The sequence below is a fragment of the Trachurus japonicus genome, chromosome 6, assembly GCF_045865225.1.
Source record: "Trachurus japonicus isolate A0001 chromosome 6, Traja_1.0".
Lineage (NCBI taxonomy): Eukaryota > Metazoa > Chordata > Actinopteri > Carangiformes > Carangidae > Trachurus > Trachurus japonicus.
The window spans coordinates 32,549,010-32,574,009 of NC_140912.1; the positions used below are offsets into that span (position 1 = coordinate 32,549,010).

Consider the following 25,000-nt stretch of genomic DNA (forward strand, 5'->3'; position numbering starts at 1 on the left):
ATTAGGCAGTATGTAGAGTTGAAGAAATTGAAGTCCAGCTCTAGATAGAGCATAAGGATTACGTGTGTGTCTGCACATGTGTCCAACCGTCATGAGCGAACAACAGTCTCTTCTTGTTGCCAGGCATGTCACAAAGTCACAAAGTCACAAGATGGTCCAATTGACAGAGAGCAAAGTCTGGTGTGGTCCAATTGACAGAGAGCAAAAGTCCAGTGTATTGATTTTTAGTTGGGATGGTGGGATGGTGTAGGAGCCCTTTCTTCTTTTTACTCATTCTCTGCGGTTTTCGTCGCCATTTCTCTCGATTTCCTCCCGAGTTTTGGCTATGTCAGCTCGCATCAGTGACACATACTCTCGGATTGCGGATATGTCGGACCGTATCCCGACCACAGCACTCCGAGTTGTTGCGTTATCCTCCCTCGCGTCGGTCTGCTCGGTGGCGATCTTTCTCATCTTACGATACTGCATGTAGGCGCCAAAACCCAGGGCGATCATTCCAATTGTCATGAACGTGAAGATGTACACGTCCTCGACATCCTCCACATCCAGTGGGGCAAGGCAAAGGACTCTCCACTTCTCCCATCCATCCAGCATGTAGCCGGACATGAAGGTTCCGTCCGGGCATCTTGGCTCACCAGAGGCCGCACGCCTTGTTGAGAACACTCTGTCAATCGCATTCAGTGACCAGCTCAGCAACTCCATCGTGGACCAGTTTATATTTATATTTTATTTATATTAAGCTGTGATTGTTGTATGGTGTGAAATTGCGGTCTGGAAATAACGTTTAACTGTTATCGAGGCTGTAACATTATATGTGCACTCATCTGCGGCGTCTCCTCTCCTCCAAAATAAACATAATTTACTGCTGCATTTATTTTTCGTATTCAGCGATGAGCCACAATAGGACGAATCGCCTTGTTGTTTACAACTACTTCCGGGTAGAAAACCAGCATTCGAACAATAGTGACGGACGAGAGTTTCGCTATATATATCTACTTTTTCACGTCACTATATCGCCGTTTAGACTAATCTGATGTTTGTAAAGTTTATAAAACCAATGATTGGACAAACATTACTATTTACGTGTGCACATTTTTGTAATTAGTCATGGTTATCATAGATTAGCCGGGCTAACGGTTACCTGTTTAACTTTATTAGCTCAGTGACTCAATAAACGGTCCATGAAAAAATATTTTCTCCAGCGGATATCTGAGTAACAGCATGATTGAGCTAAATGGAGTAGTTTCATGTCGTGTCCGACAACGGGAGGGTTTTAACAGCTGACGTCCTGGTGTTAGCTTAGCTACCGTTATGTCCCTGTCAGCTGAGCCACTGATGCTTTCTAGACACTGTGATTCCCCCAAACTGAATAAATCCAACACATAGCAACACAAAACACACACACAGAAATAGTAGTGTTTCTTCAATCATTTCAGATTTGTCTAAACGGTGATAGGGCGTGAAAAATATGATATATATAGCTAAACTCTCGTTCGTTACTATTGATCTCATTCAAATTACGTGCTGGTTTTCTACCCGGAAGTAGAATGTAAACAACAAGGTGATTCGGTCTATAATACGCCAAACTTCCTTCAGGTATCCATGTTTTTTTTCTTCCGAGTTCCTGCAGCGTGAACGCAATGATGTCGGAAGTCGGACATTTCCGAGTTGGGAATCCCGACCTCCGAGTTGTTTTGAACGCAGCAAAACTCCTCCAGGTCAGAGACGGTTCTGTAATACGTGAACTGCACCTTTAGCCGAGTGGCGACTGAACCCCTGAACATGAATGAGGCATCAGTCGACCCCAGACCTTCCATCCTGTTTCTGCTGCTCAGCCTGATGCTCGTTGCTGCTGCTGCTTCACCTATGAGGGAGGTGACCACGGAGACCAGGACCAGGACCAGGACCAGGACCAGGACCAGGACCAGGACCAGGACCAGGACCAGGACCAGGACCAGGACCAGGACCAGGACCAGGACCAGGACCAGAACCAGAACCAGGACCAGGACCAGGACCAGGACCAGGACCAGAACCAGAACCAGGACCAGGACCAGGACCAGGACCAGGACCAGGACCAGAACCAGAACCAGGACCAGGACCAGGACCAGGACCAGGACCAGGACCAGAACCAGGACCAGGACCAGGACCAGGACCAGGACCAGGACCAGAACCAGGACCAGGACCAGGACCAGAACCAGGACCAGAACCAGGACCAGCTGGAACCAGGACCAGAACCAGGACCAGGACCAGAACCAGGACCAGGACCAGGACCAGGACCAGAACCAGAACCAGGACCAGGACCAGGACCAGGACCAGAACCAGGACCAGGACCAGGACCAGGACCAGGACCAGAACCAGGACCAGGACCAGGACCAGGACCAGAACCAGGACCAGAACCAGGACCAGGACCAGGACCAGCTGGAACCAGGACCAGAACCAGGACCAGGACCAGGACCAGGACCAGGACCAGGACCAGAACCAGGACCAGGACCAGGACCAGCTGGAACCAGGACCAGGACCAGGACCAGGACTAGAACCAGGACCAGAACCAGGACCAGGACCAGGACCAGGACCAGGACCAGAACCAGGACCAGGACCAGGACCAGGACCAGGACCAGAACCAGGACCAGGACCAGGACCAGCTGGAACCAGGACCAGGACCAGAACCAGGACTAGAACCAGGACCAGGACCTGAACCAGGACCAGGACCAGGACCAGGACCAGGACTAGGACCAGGACCAGGACCAGAACCAGGACCAGGACCAGGACCAGGACCAGGACTAGAACCAGGACCAGGACCAGGACCAGGACCAGGACCAGAACCAGCTGGAACCAGGACCAGAACCAGCTGGAACCAGGACCAGGACCAGGACCAGGACCAGGACCAGGACTCAAAAACTGGTTGATCTGTTGGTCCAGTTTAAAATCACTGTCAAGCTTTACTCAAGATTAGAAACTCCTCTTCCTCCTCCTCCTCCTCTTCCTCCTCCTCCTCCTTCTCCTCTTCCTCCTCTTCCTCCTCCTCCTCCTCCTCCTCCTCCTCCTCCTCTGAACACATCAGGTCCACTGTAGCAAGTAGCCGTCCTGAACCAATCAGAGAGAGAGATGAAAATAATGCTGATAATGTGATTGGCCACCAGTGACACGCCCACTTGTTACACATGATAATTTATTCTTTCTAATCCCAGAGTCAGAGATGAACTCAGCACAATCAGCTTCTGTTCCCCACAGAAAAACACCTGTAGGATGTGTGTGTGTGTGTGTGTGTGTGTGTGTGTGTGTGTGTGTGTGTGTGTGTGTGTGTGTGTGTGTGTGTGTGTGTGTGTGTGTTCTTGTATTTACTACGTTGTGAGGACCGTCGAGAGTTTTTAACCAACAGAGTGAGGACATTTAGGGGAAGTGAGGACATTTTGGCCGGTCCTCACTTTTTCCAAGGGCTGTTTGAGGGTTAAGACTTTAGGTTATAATTAGGTTTAAATTAGGTTCAGAGTAATGGTTAAGGTTAGGGTAAGGGGCTAGGGAACACATTATGTCAATGAGTGCATTTCTAAAAGGAGTTCATCATGATTCTCCTTGTATCCTCCTGGTTTCTGTGTGGACTTACATTTAGTTGTGGTTGTGTTTTCCATATATGGTCGTGTTGCCAGACCGGGGCGAGTTAAGTTACAACACTGAGACACAAATTAGTTGATGACAACATGTGTGATGAATAAGACAGAGAACAGACTGAGGTGTAACTTGTAGTGGAGTGTCTTTAAATCTCTCAGCAGCTCTTCTACCACAGCTGGATCTCAGCTCACTGTTTATTCATGGTGTCAGAGTTCACCTGTCCATACAGGTGTAATACCAGGAGTTACCCAGCAGGTGGCGCCACTCTACTGTAGAAAGTCACTTCCTCAATATAATTCATTGTTCAGTTTAAAGTCCATGAGATGAACTTTAAACTGAACAATAAATGATTGTAACTGCAGAGCAGAGGGAGGAGGTAAAGGTAAAGGTGTTCAGACGCCATTTTAGAGTGAACGGAGCAGAAGGAGAAAAACTGAAGTCTGAGACGAGTGAGTGTCAACACAAAATAATAATAATAATAATTATTACTGCTATTGTTGTTGTTGTTGTTGTTGTTGTTGTGTCAGAGTGTGAGAGTCAGTGTGTCTGTGTGGACTGTGGAGGGAAGAAGAGTCAGACGTAGTCCGTACATACGTCAGCACATTGTCTCAGATTCACCTCCACACAACTTCTTCAAACTCAGAACAAACATCAAAGGTCAAAGGTCACGGTGACTGGATGAACATGGATTTAATGTCAAAGTCATAGATAAATACACGTAGATGCTGCATTCAGGCTTGTCAACACGTCAACACGGCCGCCATCTTGGGTCAGGGGTTTCTGACCATAGACATATACGTCTGACAAGCAGTCAGACCCGGTCAGACCCTTGTAGAACAAATTTCAGTGTATGTACGCATGTGTGTGTGTGTCTGAGTATGTAAATGTATGTATGATGAATACAAAATATCATTCTATGTTGTATCATAAATGTATGTCTGACATTGATAATAAACCAAAGGTCTTGAAAATCAGCTGAATATTCGGTGAGTTATGGTGATTTTAATGGTTAATAGACCTTGGCCTCTGTAGACTAATGCAGTAAGTAGACACGGCTTCCCCCTGCCCAAGATGGCGGCCGCATTGACATATCGTTCCAATGGACAGCAGCGTCAGAGGCTTCTACGTGTTTATATCTATGGTCAAAGTACGATGAGTGGTGGAGGTCAACAACTGGATCAGACAAGGACGTGATTATAGTATTTTCCTCTGTGGATTTGGGTGTGTCTTGATTCTCTCTGTGTGTGTGTGTGTGTGTGTGTGTGTGTGTGTGTGTGTGTGTGTGTGTGTGTGTGTGTGTGTGTGTGTGTGTGTGTGTGTGTGTGTGTGTGTGTGTTACTGGTTTCCCTCTCAGACTGACTGAAGTCCTGAAGATGAGTGTTAATGTGGAGGAACAGGAGGACAGATCAAAGTCTCTGGAGAGTGACCGGTCCAAACATGAACCTCCAGACTCACAGTAAGAGACCAGATAAAAACCTGAAGTGTGTGTGACATCACAGAAGAGGAAATGTGTGACTTCCTGGTTTGTGTGTGTGAGTGTCCAGTGAAGAAAAACATGTTTGTGTTTGCAGAGGTCAGAACCACAGACTGAGAGCAGAGTCTCCAGGATCCATCTGTCTGTCCATGAAGAGTGACTGGTCCATGGGAAATCGTCCAGAATTCTGTCTTGGACCTGGACCTCCAGAGTCACAGTAAGGCCGCGTTCAGACTGCAGGCAAATCTGATTCAAATCTGATTCCTTCTCATATCCGATTTTTAGGGCTGACTGTCCACACTGTTTTTAGCAAGTGTCCAAATCGCATTTGGCTCTGTTCAGACTGGGCCACATTATTGACCCATCTGACAGGTTGCTGTAGCAACGACGTCGGAGCGGAGGCTACGCCGTATGTGACAGGCGATGCCTCGCGGATGCGGCGGCTGCAACCTCCGGGCAGATCAGCTGCAGCACAGTGATCTGCCCGGTGCTGCAGCCGCACTACTCCACTAGTTTCAACCTCAGCCCGCCTGGTGTGTGTGTACGTGTACCAGAGACTGGTGTGTGCGTGTGTGTCTGTGTGTGCAGCCACAGAGACGGGAAACTCCAGCACCCCAGAGCTGGGAGCATGACGTCACCGTCACTCCTGTCACCGACAACACGGTAGTTTGCATAAAAGAAAAGTAACAAGAAGGAAACTGATATTTAACTGGAGCTCAAGGGACCTGTAACACAGTGACAGCGCCGCGGAGAGTGACGTCACGGACAGTCAAAACCGATCTGAGTGTTTGGAGCTGTTCAGACTGAGACGCATCTGTCCAAATGCGATCTGAAACTACCTCCCGGAGGTGGTTTAGATCCGTTTTGCAAAAATCGGATTTCATGTGATTTGGGACTGTTCAGACTTAAAAAGAGCCATCCAGTTCCAATCTGGATGGGCTAAAAATCGGATTTTTGCTGGCAGTCTGAACGCGGCCTAAGAGACCAGATACAGACCTGTGTGCAGGGTTTAGTTTGGTTTGGAGGGTTACTTTAAATATGTAATCCAGTATAATTACAAATTAAAATAATGTAATCAGTAACTCTAAATTACACACTACTAACTCTAAGTATCACACGATTTAAGTAATATACTGGACTACTTTTTAGTTACTTTTGGATTACTTCATTACCAAATATGCAAATTAAAGGGATAGTTCAACATTTTGGCAAATTGGCCCATTGCCATAATCCCTATATAGTCCAGTCATTTTATGAGAAAAGGTTAAACAAATTGCAACAGAAGCAAACTCATCTGATTTTGTATCCTCAGCATGTCCTGAATGAGGGAAAAAAAGCCCCGAAGAATCCCATTAGGGGAAAGTTTTGAACAACACCCTAACATAAAAGTGTTAGGGTGCCTGAGTGAGAGAGGTTGAACAGCAATAAACAATAGACGATATCATTGTTTATTGCTGTTCAACCTCTCTCACTCAGGCACTTGAGTATTTGCAAGTTGCTTTTAGTGTCATCCAGTCGCGTTTAGATTATCTTAAATTGGTTTTAAACACAGATAAAACAAAGATCATGGTGTTCTCTCTTGCAAAGGTGCTACCACAGAATATTACAAATATCTTAACAAACAAAGGAAAACCTATAGAGCGGGTCTTGAACTATAAGTATCTGGGCTTTACCTTAGACCAGGAGCTCTCATTTAAAGCCCACTTAAACAAGCTGGTCACTAATCTTAGGGTGAAACTTGGGTTTTTGTTCAGAAATAGAACCTGTTTCTCCCTCAAGGTTAGAAGAAAATTAGTGACAACAACCTTCTTGCCTATTCTTGACTACGGTGATGTACTTTATTTGAACGTGTCATCTAAATGTCTCCAGCCTCTAGACACTGTTTTTCATACGGCATTGAGATTTGTCACAGGGTGTAGTCGTCTCACCCATCATTGTGAGTTGTACTCAAAATCAAATCTGCCCCCCCTTAGTGCACGCAGATATGTACATTGGTTGACCTTAATTTATAAGGCTCTTTTAGGCTTGATGCCTTCGTATTTGTGCATATTACTGCAAGAAACAAGCAGTAGTTATGTTTTGCGCTCTTGTTCAACCCTTGTTTTATCTGTTCCCCGGGTAAGGACTGAATTTGGGAAAAGAGCATTCAGCTCCGCCGCCCCTTCGGCATGGAACACTTTACAGAAAGAGCTGAAACTCGCTAAACTAATCCCACTTGGAGCCTTTCGCTCTATTTTGAAAGATAGGCAGCAGAAATTCACCCAGCAGTGCCTGTGCTTCAAATCTTAAATTATTTATTTTGTTGTTCCAATTGTTGTATCTGAAATTGTAAAACTCTGTATATTTTCTAATTGTTATTCTTTGCATTTCTGTGTTGACATGTATTGCTGCTGTACCGCGTGCTGCTGACCATTTTTGGCCAGGTCACCCTTGCGAAAGAGATCCTGATCTCAATGGGCTTTTATCTGGTTAAATAAAGGTTAAATAAAAATAAAAAATATCCCATTTATATGCATATAAAAAAAAATTCATGTGAATAGGGTAAAATTTTTAACTTTTAGATATCTCCATGAAAATTACTGAGTTGATTACTGACATTAAGACAAACAAAAAATGTATTGCAAGTTTTTTGAAATTCTTTGATAACATGAGCAAATTTGCATACATTTGCTTAAATTCCACCGTTTTGATGGCACATGTATATGAAGTTGCTGTGGTGGTACCGGCATGAAAACTGGAATGAGTTGACTCCGTCGGTCAACCGACAAGAAACCACTTTAAATTTCAAGATGACTGCAATTTTTCAAGACAGCCACATCCTTAGTAGAGCAGGTATGACATGCTCCGTCTCTATTAATGCTCATGGGCCTAAATTGGTTCCATTCCTTAAGTTTTTTAACTGTAATATCATATTACAGTTAAAAAATGTCTTGTTCAATCTTGTTAAAGCAGAACTATGCAAGTCGACCGGAAATAGCTCACTCCTTCGTTGGTTTATCTTTTTTTCCCTCTCCGGGGCTCCCCCACAGTTCTGGGAGGCACATGTCACTGTCGTAAAAAAAAAATTCGCCGCCACCACCTCCTCCACCCCCTCCACCCCCTCCCTACACGTGCTTGTGTTTACTGCTGAAGGTAGAGAGCGGTGTTTGCTAAGCCCTGCTAACACGGAGCTAACGCTAACACGGAGCTAATGCTAACACGGAGCTAATGCTAACACGGCGCTAACGCTAATACGGCCACACACAGACAAAGACACAAAGTCACAGACATACACACACATGAATAAAGGTTCCAAAACGCGAAGGCGTGTGTGTGTCATGGTGTATTACATTATCTTATAAAAGATCCATGGTGTGTGTGTGTCCGTGTTAGCATTTAGCTCCGTGTTAGCCACAAGCCGAACTTATAAACATTTCATGTTTCCATGGTTTCCTCCGACTTTCCGAACTCAAACCAATCACGATGCATGACATGCATGACGTCATCTGCGTTCTTATCTCGTACTGCCGTAAGGCAGTTTCTCGCGATAGTTCTATCCATTGATGAGATTTGGGACACCGAGACGGAGGACTGATCTTGCAAGTGCGGTTTTCAGCCAGTGGGGGGGGTGAGCGCATTGGCCTAGACCCCATTCACCTCATAATAGGTCACTCAACCATCACAGTGTCTCTGAGCCACAATAATTACAGCCCAAATCCTGCATAGTTCTGCTTTAACATATTATATGTTAACAAGATTGAACAAGACATTTTCACCTGCTCTACTCAATGTTTAGATCAGGTGCTGTATGTATGCAAATTAGCCATACGTGATTGGATTATGCACTTTTGGCTCATGTCATACCTGCTCTACTAAGGATGTGGTTGTTGACCGATGGAGTCAACTCATTCCAAATGTGTCTGTGCAAATGCCTGTGCTCTAATAGCCGCCGGGGTCCGAGCTCATTTGGCATAATAAACGCCGGTTCAATTAAACGCCCGGGTGATTAAGTGTTTACCATAGTTTTATTTTATTTATTTATTTATTTATTAGTCTTGCACAGAAAAAAATAGTTTTTTTTAACAGCGATTTCTACCTCTGTCAGTCAGCCCCTCCTCCTGCTCTCTCTCTCGCATGCAGGCGGGACAGGTCGCGCTGGACTACTAATAGACAAAGACAAATAGATAAATGCGCTAATGTACAGTGTTGAAATGACCGCGATCTGCTCAGAGCTACGCTACGGAGGCTCATGGGATTTCTTGGTTTCCCTCATCAAACTCATCAAATACACAATCCAACAACTCCACAACGCTCTGGTGGAAGTTGTGAGCTGCAAGTTGTGAGCTGCACATTCACCACGCTATGAGATAATAACAGAATGTTACCAGACAGAGTTGTTGTAGAGGAAAATACAGAGACTGCTTGATGAAAAACTGCCCGTGAAGGCAACACGCATCAGCGGTTTTGCATGAATTTACCTCTAAAACAAAAAGGGACATGCTCAGTTCATACTGACATTTAAGGTGGACTGATTGATTTCCAAATGTATTGGGTAACATCCTAACTTACAATTAACAATGATTGATTTAACAATTGATCAGTGAACTGATAAGTGATCAATGTGATGTGAATAAAAACATGTTTGTGTTTGCAGAGGTCAGAACCACAGACTGAGAGCAGAGTCTCCAGGATCCATCTGTCTGTCCATGAAGAGTGACCGGTCCATGGGACAACCTATTGAGTTCAGACCTGGACCCAGTTCTGGACCTGGACCTGGACCTTCAGAGTCACGGTAAAAGACGGTTTCTACTGTAAACTGAGCTGAAGATGATTCAGTCATTAGACTCATGTGAAGGAAACAGAGAGAAACCAGGAACCAGATCCATCAGACTCTGAAGGTTCACAACAAACCTCAGGGACAGAAACATGCACACACACTCTGTCCATCAGACTGATGAAGCACAGCGTCCTCATGTTCCTGTGTCATCAGCCTCAGTCAGTGTGAATGTTGCTGCACCAACACTTTAATGATCCACACGTCTGAGCCTTTAAACTGAAGTCACAGTAGAGATTAAAGCAGCTGATACACACAGACTTTTATTTTGAAGAGTTTTCATTCAGCTCGTCTCTCTACACTTGTCTTCCTCTACTTTCTCTCTCTCTGCTCCTCTGCTTAATGAAGCCCCGCCCCCTTGAGGAGGTTAACCAATCAGAGCTCAGAAGTGGAGCTGTGACATGTTGTTGATCCAGAAATGTCTTGACAGGAGGAAGAGGAGTGGTGTCTCTGTGGACCAGCAGCTGCCCTGCTGTGGTCTCTGTCAGGATGTCCTGAAGGATCCAGTCTCCACCAGCTGTGGACACTGGTTCTGCAGACAGTGCTTCACCTCAGACTGGGACCAGTCTGGTTCTTCAGGACCCCCCTCCTGTCCCCGGTGTGGACAAAGACCCAGAACCAGAGGTGAGCTGCAGACAGCCAATCAGAGCAGCTGTGGACAAAGTGAGACTGAACATCTGTCTGCTGATGTGGTCATTTGTGAAACCAGGACCTGTTGTTTTCTCCAGAGTCATTGTTCCATCACGCAGCACTGACATTTAAGATGATGATTCAAACCTTCTCTTTGTTGTCTGTAGTTTTTCTGTAGCTGATGAAAATAATCTGATCAGATTGTCAGACTCTCTGTCTTCAGTCTGACTCTGTCTCTTGTCTCTCAGCAGATCGTGGTCTGCAGGAGGTTTTAGATCAACATAAGATCAGTCTGAGGAGCAGATGTGAACGAGTGACTGAAGGAACTGAGGCAACAGGAAGTGGAACAGGAAGTGGAACCCTCCTCAACAGGATCTACACTGAGCTCTACATCACAGAGGGACAGAGTGAAGAGGTTAATACCCAACATGAGGTGAGACAGCTGGAGACAACGTCCAAGAAGAAGACCCTCCATGACACTCCAATCAAGTGCAACGACATCTTTAAAGACTTACCTGTCCAACAGAGAGAGGACGTCTCTACGGTCTCACCTGTCCAACAGAGAGAGGACGTCTCTACAGTCTCACCTGTCCAACAGAGAGAGGACGTCTCTACGGTCTCACCTGTCCAACAGAGAGAGGACGTCTCTACGGTTTCACCTGTCCAACAGAGAGAGGACGTCTCTACGGTCTCACCTGTCCAACAGAGAGAGGACGTCTCTATGGTCTCACTTGTCCAACAGAGAGAGGACGTGTATACGGTCTCACCTGTCCAACAGAGAGAGGACGTCTCTACGGTCTCACCTGTCCAACAGAGAGAGGACGTCTCTACGGTCTCACCTGTCCAACAGAGAGAGGACGTCTCTACGGTCTCACCTGTCCAACAGAGACCCATCAGAGTGGTTCTGACCAACGGCGTCGCTGGCGTTGGAAAAACCTTCTCTGTGCAGAAGTTCACTCTGGACTGGACCGAGGGCTTGGAGAACCAAGATGTCAGTCTGCTGGTTCTGCTTTCGTTCAGGGAGCTGAACCTGATCAGAGATCAGCGGTTGAGTCTTCTCAGGCTGCTCCATGTTTTCCATCCAACATTACAGAAGGTGACAGCAGAGCAGCTGGCTGTCTGTAAACTTCTCTTCATCTTTGACGGCCTGGATGAAAGCCGACTGTCACTGGACTTCAACAACAGGGAGGTTGTGTCTGATGTCACACAGACGTCATCAGTCAACGTGCTGCTGACAAACCTCATCCAGGGGAATCTGCTTCCCTCGGCTCTGGTCTGGATCACCTCCAGACCTGCAGCAGCCAATCAGATCCCTCCTACATGTGTTGACAGGGTAACAGAGGTCCGAGGCTTCACTGACGCCCAGATGGAGGAGTACTTCAGGAGGAGGTCCAGTGATGAAGATCTGTCCAGAAGAATCATCTCACACATCAAGACGTCCAGGACCCTCCACATCATGTGTCAAGTCCCAGTCTTCTGCTGGATCAGTGCTACAGTTCTGGAGCACATGTTGACCACAGACCAGAGAGGAGAGCTGCCCAAGACCACAACTGACCTGTTCTCACACTTCCTGCTGGTCCAGACAAAGAGGAAGAAGAACAAGTACGGTGAAGGACATGAGACGATTCCACAGGAGCTGACGGAGGCCGACAGGGAAGTTCTTCTGAAGCTGGGGAGGCTGGCGTTTGAACAGCTGGAGGAAGGAAACATCATGTTCTACCAAGAAGACCTGGAGCAGTGTGGTCTGGATGTCACAGAGGCCTTGGTGAACTCAGGACTCTGTACTGAGATCTTCAAAAGAGAGAGTGTGATCTTCCAGAAAACAGTCTACTGCTTTGTTCATCTGAGTGTTCAGGAGTTTCTGGCTGCAGTCTACATGTTCCACTGTTTCACCAACAGGAACACACAGGTCCTCAAGAAGTTCCTGAGAGAACAAGTCAAGGAACATTATTTCAGTGACTTGTCCTTAGCAGAAAAAGACGGTGGCGGCAGTAGCAGCGGCAGCAAAGAAGAAAAAGAAGAAAACAACAAACAGAGAGAGAAACCAAAACAGAAGTCTTTGTTTAAGAAGGTTCAGAATTTTTTTGGATTCAATGCAAGCAGTCCTCCACAGATCAATAACAGTCCTCTAACCCTGGATGTCTTCCTGCAGGGAGCCATGCAGAAATCCCTCCGCAGTAGAAATGGTCACCTGGACCTGTTTGTTCGCTTCCTTCATGGCCTCTCTCTGGAGTCCAACCAGAGGCTGTTAGGAGGTCTGCTGGGTCAAACAGACAACAGTCCAAGAACAATCCAGAGAACCATCAACAACCTGAAGGAGATGAAGAGTGATAAAATCTCTCCTGACAGAAGCATCAACATCTTCCACTGTCTGACGGAGATGAAGGACCAGTCAGTTCATCAGCAGATCCAACAGTTCCTCAAGTCAGAGAACAGATCAGAGAAGAAACTCTCTGAGATCCAGTGTTCAGCTCTGGCCTACATGCTGCAGATGTCAGAGCAGGTTCTGGATGAGTTGGACCTGAAGAAGTACAAGACATCAGAGGAGGGACGATGGAGACTGATCCCAGCTGTGAGGAACTGCAGGAAGGCTCGGTGAGTCCAGAAATGATCAATATAATTATTGATCAGTAGTTTAGATCAGTAGTTCACATAAACACAGTTTTATTTATTCTCATTATTCTTAGTTTGACTTCATTACAGGTCAGTTGTGATTTTTGGAGGTGTAGTAAAAGCTGTGAGCTCCAACATGTCGATCTCCAGCTCGTTGTGATTGTTGCTGTTTAATCAAGAACAAGTTATTTTGTTCTTTTATGTTGACTCCTTGGTTTTATTCAAGTCTTACACCTCAGTTTATCCAGATGTTTCCAGGTGTTAGTACGACTGCTAGTGTTGTAGTCAAGACCACCTAACCCAAGTCACGACTAAGACTTTGAGGGGGTTCAGACCAAGTCCAAGTCCGAAAGTAAACCATTGTGAGACCATTTCCAAGACCATCACTGTATTCCCATACACCAGTCCTCATAATAATCATGTGTCTTGATATTTACATTATTCCTCCTCAGCTACAAAGAAAAGATGATTTGATCTAAAATCTAAACCATATTTAATGTGAACAAAGTTTGGATTGAACAGAAGAACACAGCACAGAACCTGCTGAAGTCTCCTCCCACTGTTCACACTGGTGACACCAAGTTGTTACCATGGTTACACAAATAGATGCTTTTGTAGAACAATTTTCATTAAGTTGTAAAATTACATCACATGAACCAAAGTGAGTCTCCTCTCCTCTCCTCTCCTCTCCTCTCCTCTCCTCTCCTCTCCTCTCCTCTCCTCTCCTCTCCTCTCCTCTCCTCTCCTCTCCTCTCCTCTGCCTTCACCCCGTCTTTGATCCCTCAGAGCGTTTGGAGCCCAGTGTGGCCTGAGTATCCTTCCTGAGTACTCTATTATAGTTTTTCTCAGTTTCTCAGTTTAGCACTTCTAGTAAAAAATTAAAATATAAACAAGAATCAGATTACAACTACAAAAGTGCATACAGTATCTACTGTACAATTATTCATCTACAGCAGCATGTCGATGTGCTGGGTCAGGACATCTCTTAGTTCGTAGCTCCGCCTCCACCTGACACATTTGATATTTTCTCTCTTCACAGACTTGTTCATTGTGGACTCTCAGAGAGTCTCTGTGAAGTCGTGGCCTCAGCTCTGAAGTCCAACCCCTCCCACCTGACAGAACTGGACCTGAGTAACAAATACGGCGGGAGCGACTCGAATAGAAACGACCTGAGTGATTCATCAGTGAAGGTTGTGTGTGCTGGACTTGAGAGTCCAAACTGTCGACTGGAGACTCTGAGGTGAGTTCACTGACTGGACCTGTTGGACTTTTGTCTGTGTTCAGTTCAAATGTGTGAAGTTCAGGGTCAGAGGTCACTCAGAGGTCAGTGTGGTGGTGGTGATGATGATGATGATGATGATGATGATGATGATGATGATGATGATGATGATGATGAGCTGCTCTCAGATGAAGCTGCTAACAGAACAGCTGGATCAGCCACTGTAGCTGAAGCTGAGCAGATGTGATGTAGATCTGAGGCTGGAGAAGCTGCTGTGTGTGTGTGTGTGTGTGTGTGTGTGTGTGTGTGTGTTGTGTGTTGTGTGTGTGTGTGTGTGTGTGTGTGTCTGTGTGTGTGTGTGTGTGTGTGTGTGTAAAAGTGTCAGTAGGTTACAACTTGCTAACTGCTTGAAACAACAGCTGAGTGGCTGAATGAAACTAATCCGTCACCCTAATTGATTTAAATTGTCTTCTGTTGCTGATGCACGGCCTTGATAAACTTGGTTATTCATTTTATTCTAGTTGAGGATGTGGATGATCATGAGGGAGGGAGTAGTGGAGCAACAGATCAGTGTTTTTTTTTTTTTTTAAATCAATTTTTCATTTTGTTTTATTTCATTACAATTCCATTTATCCATTCCCCTTGACCCCACCCTTTTCCCGGGGGTAACATTAGATTAATAATAATTGTTATTATTATCAACAGTACATAGCAGACATATTCATAAGACAGAGAAAAAACAAAACAAAATAAAAAAACAACACACAAGCCCATCAAAACAACACTTTGACTTTCTAGGTTGTGTACAGCTTCTACCTTTGCCTTTTGGGCACGAGCACTGGAAACAGATCAGTGTTGATCCTTGATCGCTCTCCACGGATCGGCACGCAAGTGTTCCACAGGTCGTTGATGAAAAGAAAGTTGTGAAGGTAGCGCAAAAAAAAAACTCTGCTCGTATAGGCAGCTCTATGTCGCACACAACAACAAACAATAACAACCAATCAACCAGAATCGAAAAACAAAAACTGTGACTGAGCAGGACTGTGATGGTGATTGGCTTACAGACCTTTGCTTGTGTCGTTTTCCTCCCTAACACACAGTAGCTCCAGTATTTTCTTTTCACTTCTATAGGAGTGTATGTTACAAAAAAACTGATTTACAACTGGTTGTTTATTTACCTGCTGTTCTGTACTGATTTCTATCAACCAGTCAGTGGATACAGATTGTTGCAAAGCGTTTCCCTCCTCCTGTGATTTTAGTTATGATGGGAAAATATGAACGACGTCGGGGCGGTGCGTGGCGCAGTGGTTAAGGTGGCCGCCCCATGTAGAGGCTACAGTCCTCAACGCAGGCGTCCCCGGTTCAAATCCCGCGTCCAGTCATGCAACTACTAACCACACACACAGTTTATCATCCTCTTTCTGTGTGTGTGTGTGTGTGTGTGTGTGTGTGTGTGTCTTTGATCCAGTTCAGTCCTGAATCAGAGAGTTGTAGTCAGTGTTTAGTCCAACAGGTATTGATCAGATATTGATTGTATACTGACAGACTGATCTGAGGTCAGCAGCAGCTGATGAATCTGTGCTGACATGTGGATGATGTGTGTAGAAGGCCACATGATGATGATCCACAACAACACAAGGACAAAGTCCCTCTACTCATTTACACACTGATCATTGATCAGGACACATCTGATCAATCATCAATCATTTCATCTTCTTCTTTTATTCTTCATTCAGATTGGAGCGCTGCAGTTTGTCAAAGATCAGCTGTTCTTCTCTGGTCTCAGCTCTGAAGTCCAACCCCTCCCACCTGAGACACCTGGACCTGACCAGCAACTGGAACCTGCAGGATTCAGGAGTGAAGGGTCTGAGTGGTTTTCTGGAGAGTCCAGACTGTAGACTGGAGACTCTGAGGTCAGACTCTGTTTTATTTCTGTGCTCAGATGAATGTGATGTGAAAGTTGTGTTGATACTGAGCTGCAGACATGAGGCTGATATTCTACTGATCCACACTGAGGCTGTAGGACAGGGTAGGCAGGCGCTCACAGACCAAGACCAGGGCTGTGGGGGGTCGGCACCTCAGGCAGCTCATCACACAACTACCTCACAACAAACACATTCATGCACAATGGTTCACACAGATCCAAGTCTTAAACATGTGCAACACCTTTTACCCACAATCCATGCCGTCCTGACATCAGCTGTTATTAACACACAACTCAGATCAATAACAGGATCACATGTTGGAGCACCGCTCACATCACACAACAAACCTTTAACACAATCCACACTCAGACCTGAGACTGAAGGCAAGCCAGCCCACACGTTGTTTTAAGGTGCGCGGATATACGGCACATTACCGCAAGAGCGAGAAAGTGCCCGTAAAATGAAAAAAGCAATGACCCCGAAACGTCTGATGTGGCATTTCAAAATAAAAGCCGGCCTTTCAAAATAAAAGCCTTGAACACTGCATTAATTAAAAAAAACCTGCTAGTTATTACTGTACCATTCCACTTCAGACTGATAGTACTCGACCTGAAGATGACATCCAGAAAAAATCAGACCAATCTGATGTGGAAATTCAGAATAAAAGCCCTCTGAACTTTGATATTTTGAAGTATTTGTGTACATTTACAGTATCATTAAAAGAAAACTGCTAGTTATTACTGTACCATTCCACTTCAGACTGATAGTACACGACCTGAAGATGATACCCAGAAAAAATCAGACCAATCTGATGTGGAATTTCAGAATAAAAGCCCTCTAAACTTTAATATTTTAAAATATTTTGTGTACATTTACAGTATCATTAAAAGAAAACTGCTAGTTATTACTGTACCATTCCACTTCAGACTGAAAGTACTCGACCTGAAGATGACATCCAGCAAAAATCAGACCAATCTGATGTGGAAATTCAGAATAAAAGCCCTCTGAACTTTGATATTTTGAAGTATTTGTGTACATTTACAGTATCATTAAAAGAAAACTGCTAGTTATTACTGTACCATTCCACTTCAGACTGAGGCCCCGTCCATACGAACCCGGGTATTTTTGAAACCGTGTGTTTCTCTACACGGTTTGGCCTTTCGTCCACACGTAACCGCAGAACTGGGCTCCTGAAACCGGAGTTTTTTGTAACCGGAGTCCAGGGTGAACTTTTTCGAAAACTCCGGTTTCAGCTTCACGTGTGGACAGGAAAACCGGACATTTTTCAGAAATCCCTGCCCTCCCTAGTTACTGTTGCTAGCACGTCAAGTTCTCGACGCTGACCATGCGCTGACCACTCAGACGCTCCTGTGAATATCAATAATCACTAAACATGCGGACACTAATACAAAACCGCGTGGTCACCATATGTGGTTACATGCTGCTATTCCGACATGCCGCTATTTCGACATTGACTTCTAATTTTATTTTTCAAGCGTCCCACTAGTCCGAGATTCTTTTTTTCATTGTCGGAGTAGGGGCACTTTACTATTTTTCAAACATTCCGCTTTTCCGACATTGATTGATTAGGCTACGTTATAGTCAGACCTGTCCTGATTTTTTTTCTTCATCTGAAACACTGTTTCTCATACACAAATACATAGGCCTATAAGAGAGAAGAAAAAACAAACCCTCCAAGTTTAAAAACACACCGGCAGCAGCACCCCTGATCTGCAGCTACTGAGACTGTTATTATTCTGTCACTGAAGTCAGCTGAAGAGAGAATAACTTTGTTGTCGCTCCACAGAGCGCACATGGCTAATTAATATGCACGTGCTGACCATATATGGTTGTGTCTACGCATGGTGGTGTGTTGAGGTGTGTTGTTCACGTGCACAACTGCTCACCATTCTTGTATCCAGTTTGATTTATCAAAGAGAAATTGCGGAGAGTTGTGCATGCACAGTTTGATAGATCTGAAAAAGGTGTAAATATTTTGGATGTCTTTTCTCCGTAGGCCTAAGCAAAACATTTAGTAGCAGCAGTTTTACACTGCTTACTTACAGTTTTGATAAATGAGGCCCCAGGCCCTGAGCCCAGAGCCCAGACGCTCACAGATGCAGCTCTCCGCTGTCCGTGGTGCTGAAGGTGACAGGTTAACTTGACAAACAAACTGCAGCATAGTTCTGTTTGTTTATCATGTGTGTTAGTTTTGTTTGCGACTTGATAGTTGAGTTGTTGAAATTAACTCATTGAGTGCCAACCACGTAATTTCTCGTTTTTCGTTCCCATGCGTTGAGTGCCAAAAACGGAATTTTTCGTTTTTTGCTTTTTTTTTTAAATTATGAAAATAGACACTTTAATACACATTATATGTAAATTTGGGGACTCTACGACGAGGAGAACTGAAATAGATGACGATCAAAGTCACATGACAGCTCATGATCTGGAAGTTTTTATCATAACTCAGCTTCTGCAAACGAGTTCTGCATGCAGATGCAGCGCAGCTGCTCCGCTGCTGCTCTGCTCTCACCTGCGCTCCTGCTCCAGCTGCTCCAGCAGCTCAGAGCAGAAACAGGAAGCTCTCAGCCCACAGTCCGCCCGGTCTTCATCTGGAGCAACACCGTGTCCTCCCCAAAGTCCTCCCGCGGTAAAATCTGATGGTCTCTGGACCAAAGCAGACCGCCGTCACCGACCCGTACCACAGACGGACCGCGACCACCGGCGGGACCGGTGTTCGCGAGCCGCTGTGGCCGGCAGAGCCTCACGTTCCGCGGCGAGAGGCTGTGACACGGCACGGTGCGTCTGTGTTATTGCTGTTTAGTGGCGCCCCCCCCGCCCCCGATGGTGGTTTTGTGAATAGAACAACAATTGTTGTATATATTTATCTTATACGAGCCCTTTGATCCAGAAATGCGAGTGTGAGAAGAGCAACAGGCACAAACAGAGCACCTTTCATAAAAGACGCTCTATCTCCTTTTCTAGAAAAAAAGGAGGGATTTTGGTGAAACCCAGCCATGTTTAGCTTGACTTTTCTCAGGAACGGAGGCACGTAGAAACAAACGGTTTGTGGTCACTTGAAGCATAAAGTTAAACCTTTCAATTGAGCTACAGTATGTGTTGGTGGCAATAATATAGAATACACTATGGCTCTAAAATAAAAAGTCAAAAATGGTCTAAATTGCCGGTACACTTGACTAAAACTTTGGAAAGGAGCGCGGCACTCAATGAGTTAAGAACATCACTCCCTCATCAAACCGGTGACAGGCATGCTGAAAAGAAAAGAGAGAGAGACGCGCCTGGGTATCGCAGCTGTAAAAAAAAAAAAAAAAAAAATCGGAATAGCGGTATCAAAAAGTGTCGGACTACCGGCATGTCTAGATAGAGGGATGTCGTCTAATAGCGGGATGTCTAAATAGAGACATGTCGGAATAGCGGGCGGACCCCACCATGCTGATATGGCTAAAATAGGCTTTTATCAAATTGTAAATTGCGGTCACTTCCCCACGTGTTGCTTCCTTCCGTCCTGTACATTTGTTTTAAATGAAGCCTTTCAGAATCAATCAGTGGATCGATGGATTATCGTTACGATGTGTGTATTTGTGTATTTTCGTATCTGTCATAAACAAGAGATTACGGGCGGGGTGTGTTAGTAGCGCGGACTCGCGGTGCCGGTCAGTTTGAGCTGTTTGAGCCTCCACTCTCTCTGTAGCCTACAAGTTATAGCTGCTTTCCTGTTAGGAGTGATATCACCACCTACTGCTTTGGAATGCACATGAAGACGGATTTGCGGTTTCATGTGGACAGAGTTATTTTTTATCACACCGGTGGTGTGGACGCGAATTTTTTTTTAACCGGGGTCCAGAAAAGTTCGGTTTCAAAAATACCCGTGTTCGTGTAGACTAGGCCTGATAATACTCGACCTGAAGATGACATCCAGCAAAAATCTGACCAATCTGATGTGGAATTTCAGAATAAAAGCCCTCTGAACTTTAATATTTTTAAGTGATTTGTGTACATTTACAGTATCATTTAAATTCCACATCAGATCGCCCTGATTTTTTTCTGGGTGTCATCCTGAGGTCGAGTACTATCAATCTGAAGTTGAATGGTACAGTAATAACTAGCAGTTTTTTTTGTTTTTTTTTTAAATGATACTGTAAATGTACACAAAAATATCAAAGTTCAGAGGGCTTTTATTCTGAAATTCAACATCAGATTGGTCTGATTTTTTCTGGGTATCATCTTCAGGTCGTGTACTATCAGTCTGAAGTGGAATGGTACAGTAATAACTAGCAGTTTAAAAAAAAAGATACTGTAAATGTACACAAAATACTTAAAAATATGCAAGTTCAGAGGGCTTTTATTCTGAAATTCCACATCAGATTGCTCTGATTTTTTCTGGGTGTCATCTTCAGGTCGAGTACTATCAGTCTGAAGTGGAATGGTACAGTAATAACCACCAGTTTTTAAGAATTTATACTGTAAATGTACACAAAATATTTCAAAATATTAAAGTTTAGAAGGCTTTTATTCTGAAATTCCACATCAGATTGCTCTGATTTTTTCTGGGTGTCATCCTCAGGTCGAGTACTATCAGTCTGAAGTGGAATGGTACAGTAATAACTAGCAGTTTTTTTTTAATTATACTGTATATATACACCAAAATATCAAAGTTCAGAGGGCTTTTATTCTGAAATTCCACATCAGATTGGTCTGATTTTTCTGGGTATCATCTTCAGGTCGAGTACTATCAGTCTGAAGTGGAATGGTACAGTAATAACTAGCAGTTTTTTTTAAATTATACTGTAAATGTACACAAAATATTTCAAAATATTAAAGTTCAGAGGGCTTTTATTCTGAAATTCCACATCAGATTGGTCTGATTTTTTCTGGATGTCATCTTCAGGTCGAGTACTTTCAGTCTGAAGTGGAATGGTACAGTAATAACTAGCAGTTTTTAAAAATTTATATTGTAAATGTACACAAAATATTTAAAAGTATTAAAGTTTAGAGGGCTTTTATTCTGAAATTCCACATCAGATTGGTCTGATTTTTTCTGGGTATCATCTTCAGGTCGAGTACTATCAGTCTGAAGTGGAATGGTACAGTAATAACTAGCAGTTTTTTTTTAATTATACTGTAAATGTACACCAAAATATCAAAGTTCAGAGGGCTTTTATTCTGAAATTCCACATCAGATTGGTCTGATTTTTTCTGGGTGTCATCTTCAGGTCGAGTACTATCAGTCTGAAGTTGAATGGTACAGTAATAACTAGCAGTTTTTAAAAAATGATACTGTAAATGTACACAAAATACTTCAAAATATGCAAGTTCAGAGGGCTTTTATTTTGAAATTCCACATCAGATTGGTCTGATTTTTTCTGGATGTCATCTTCCGGTCGAGTACTATCAGTCTGACGTGGAATGGTACAGTAATAACTAGCAGTTTTTAAAAAATTATACTGTAAATATACACAAAATACTTCAAAATATTAAAGTTAGGGGCTTTTATTCTGAAATTCCACATCAGATTGGTCTGATTTTTTCTGGATGTCATCTTCAGGTCGAGTACTTTCAGTCTGAAGTGGAATGGTACAGTAATAACTAGCAGTTTTCTTTTAATGATACTGTAAATGTACACAAATACTTCAAAATATCAAAGTTAGGGGCTTTTATTCTGAAATTCTAGATCAGATTGGTCTGATTTTTTCTGGGTGTCATCCTGAGGTCGAGTACTATCAGTCTGAAGTGGAATGGTACAGTAATAACTAGCAGTTTTTAACAAATGATACTGTAAATGTACACAAAAATATGCAAGTTCAGAGGGCTTTTATTCTGAAATTCCACATCAGGTTGGTCTGATTTTTTCTGGGTATCATCTTCAGGTCGAGTACAATCAGTCTGAATTGGAATGGTACAGTAATAACTAGCAGTTTTTCTTAAAATAATACTGTAAATGTACACAAATGCAGTGTTAAAGGCTTTTATTTTGAAAGGCCGGCTCTTATTTTGAAATGCAACATCAGACGTTTCGGGGGCGTTGCTTTCATTTTACGGGCACTTTCTCGCTCTTGCCGTAATGTGCCGTATATGCGCGCACCTTAAAACAACGTGTGGGCTGGCTTGACTTCAGTGACCTGAGCAACAAGGATGTTAACTGTACACAACAAGCTGTTATTACAAGGTTTACAACAGAGAAGACACACAACCTGGGCTGTGTGTGTGTGTGTGTGTGTGTGTGTGTATCTAAGAGAGTCAGAGAGAGAGTAGGTTAAAACTTGCTAACTGTTAGCCACCGTAGCTCAGGCGTTGGTCTCCCGTCAGATAAAAGCTGCTGTTGTTCTTCAGATGAAGCTCATTAAGGTGTTCACCTCTCCAGTGGAGCATCACTGCAGTTGAATTAGCTGCTAAACTGCTGGAGGCTAAAAAGCCAGGGGACACGTCTGTGTGTTGACCATTCACCAAGGCAACGTGAACAGAAGTGCAGCTCAGACACGGTGCAGTTAAGTTAAGAGGCAGCGTAGCGTTGTGCCTCTTCACCTCCATGTGAACTCTCTGTGGGAACTTACTGCACATGTGCAAACAGCCACATACACACCGTACTGACAGAAGAGGCAGAGCAGCTCTGGGCCTTTGCTCTGTAATACTACACATGGCTGAGTGGTTTGTGCAGCTGCTGCCTGGACAGAAGCTAGCTCTGTTTACTGGCTTTTATTAGACCATGAAAATCACCACATTCTGACACATTGAACTTGTAGTAAAGTTATCTGAAAGTCCAAAAGAATCCAACTTTAGATGAAGTGAATAAATCAATGCCCTGACTGCACCTCACTGGTTTTTAGTCCAGTCTCTGTTTCTCTTCATGTTTCACCTCCACTACAGAAACACATGTGATGTATCAGACAATAACTGATCTATAATCAATAGCTGCTGCTCCACCTCTTTCCTGAGGCTCTGTGGTGTTTATAGTGAAACATTCAAAGCCAACATCCCATAATAAGCAGGAGTGTTTCAGGTTTTTCTGTCTCTGAGCTTCATTCAACATGTGTTTCTACACGTTAGTTGTCATGGTAACAGAGTTCAGCCTCACATGTGTGTTGTCTTGAGCGTGGTCAGTAAATCTCTGATCAATGTGGCTGCACAACATGAGTTTGTCTGGATGGAGCCACAGGTGGAGCTGACAGGTGAAGAGGCGGAGTCACTGCGTCTGTGTTGAAGCAGCAGCAGCTTCTCATGAATATTAATGAGCTGTTTTCTCTCTATGTGACTGTTTAACCTGCTTCCTGTTGCTTCAGCTGTTGGACTTTGATTTTCTAAACTTGTTCTTTCTGAAGCTTCTTCAGCTCTGAACAGATGATGAGACACTGAACGCTGTCAACAAGGAGCTTTGTCCTCAACTCACTGCTTTTATTCTTTATTCAGATTGGACAGCTGCAGGTTGTCAGAGATCAGCTGTTCTTCTCTGGTCTCAGCTCTGAAGTCCAACCCCTCCCACCTGAGAGAACTGGACCTGAGCAAGAACAACCTTCATGATTCAGGAGTGAAGCATCTGAGTGGTTTTCTGGAGAGTCCAGACTGTAGACTGGAGACTCTGAGGTCAGTTCACTGACTGTTACTGTTGTAGATCTTAGATCTTTGATCCACAACTGAACCTGATTGATCTTCACTCAGAACTTGAATCATTGACTTTGATGTCATGAATGAAGGACGTTTGAAATAGTTGTTGTCTCATGTTTCCACTTGTTCTTCTCTCACACTGACAATGACTCTTCACTTTCAGCTCATTTCACTCAGTCTGAACAATAATCAATGATCTGATCACTGCAGCTGTGTGTGTGTGTGTGTGTGTGTGTGTGTGTGTGTGTGTGTGTGTGTGTGATCTTCATTTCATCTTCTTCTTTTATTCTTTATTCAGATTGTACAACTGCGGTTTGTCAGACATCAGCTGTTCTTCTCTGGTCTCAGCTCTGAAGTCCAACCCCTCCCACCTGAGACTCCTGCAGCTGGGTGGATACAAAAACGACCTGAGCTCTTCATCTGTGCAGCAGCTTCATGATCTTGTTGAGAGTCCAGACTTTCGACTGGAGACTCTGTTCTGAGTCTGATCTGTAGCTGTTTCCACAGCTGATGAGACTGTGGGAGTGAAATAAAGTGTAAAGTGCAGCAGGTGAACCTGTCAGGATGTGACATCACACATGACATCATCTATGACATCACAGACTCAGAAAACGCTGCAGCAGCTTCAATGTGTCAATCATCAGTGATCCAGTCACAGGTAAAGGTGTTGAGTCAAACAGGAACAATGAGCTTCACCTGTCACTCAAGTACAGGAAGTACTTTTACTCCACTAACTCCTAACTAAATACTTTTACTGTGATACTGTAATTATAGAAACTTTTACTCTGCTCCTATATTATAGTATTCACTGTGATACCTTGAAAGAAGTACTTTTACTCTGATACTGGCTACAGAAACTACCTTTATTGTTGTGCTGTATATACATTAAGTATTTTTACTTTGTTACTGTTAGTAGCTACTGCCACATCCACTTGTCGTGCACAACAAAACACAGCAAAAGACCAAAATACATGTTTTATAACGAATTTCTTCTTTTCGCCCTCAGTCTTATTAAACAGAAAGATGCCATTTAATTAAACTATTTAGTATTATTGATAAGTATGATTTACAAAAGAAACCCTAGCCTTTATTTTATA

At 44.0% G+C, this 25,000-nt stretch overlaps 2 protein-coding genes across 2 annotated transcripts in view; one reads left to right on the top strand and one right to left on the bottom strand.

Annotated features, from left to right (window-relative positions):
- grm8b (glutamate receptor, metabotropic 8b) overlaps nt 1–25,000 on the bottom strand; it is a 589,884-nt gene that overhangs the window by 440,888 nt on the left and 123,996 nt on the right. The window lies entirely within an intron of this gene.
- Nucleotides 1–25,000, top strand: part of LOC146986482 (uncharacterized) — a gene marked incomplete at its 5' end in the record, with an annotated part of 532,005 nt that overhangs the window by 250,376 nt on the left and 256,629 nt on the right. The window contains one exon of the mRNA XM_085780485.1: nt 16,095–16,271. Within this exon, the coding sequence (XP_085636611.1) occupies nt 16,095–16,271 (177 nt within the window). The remainder of the gene's footprint in view (nt 1–16,094; nt 16,272–25,000) is intronic.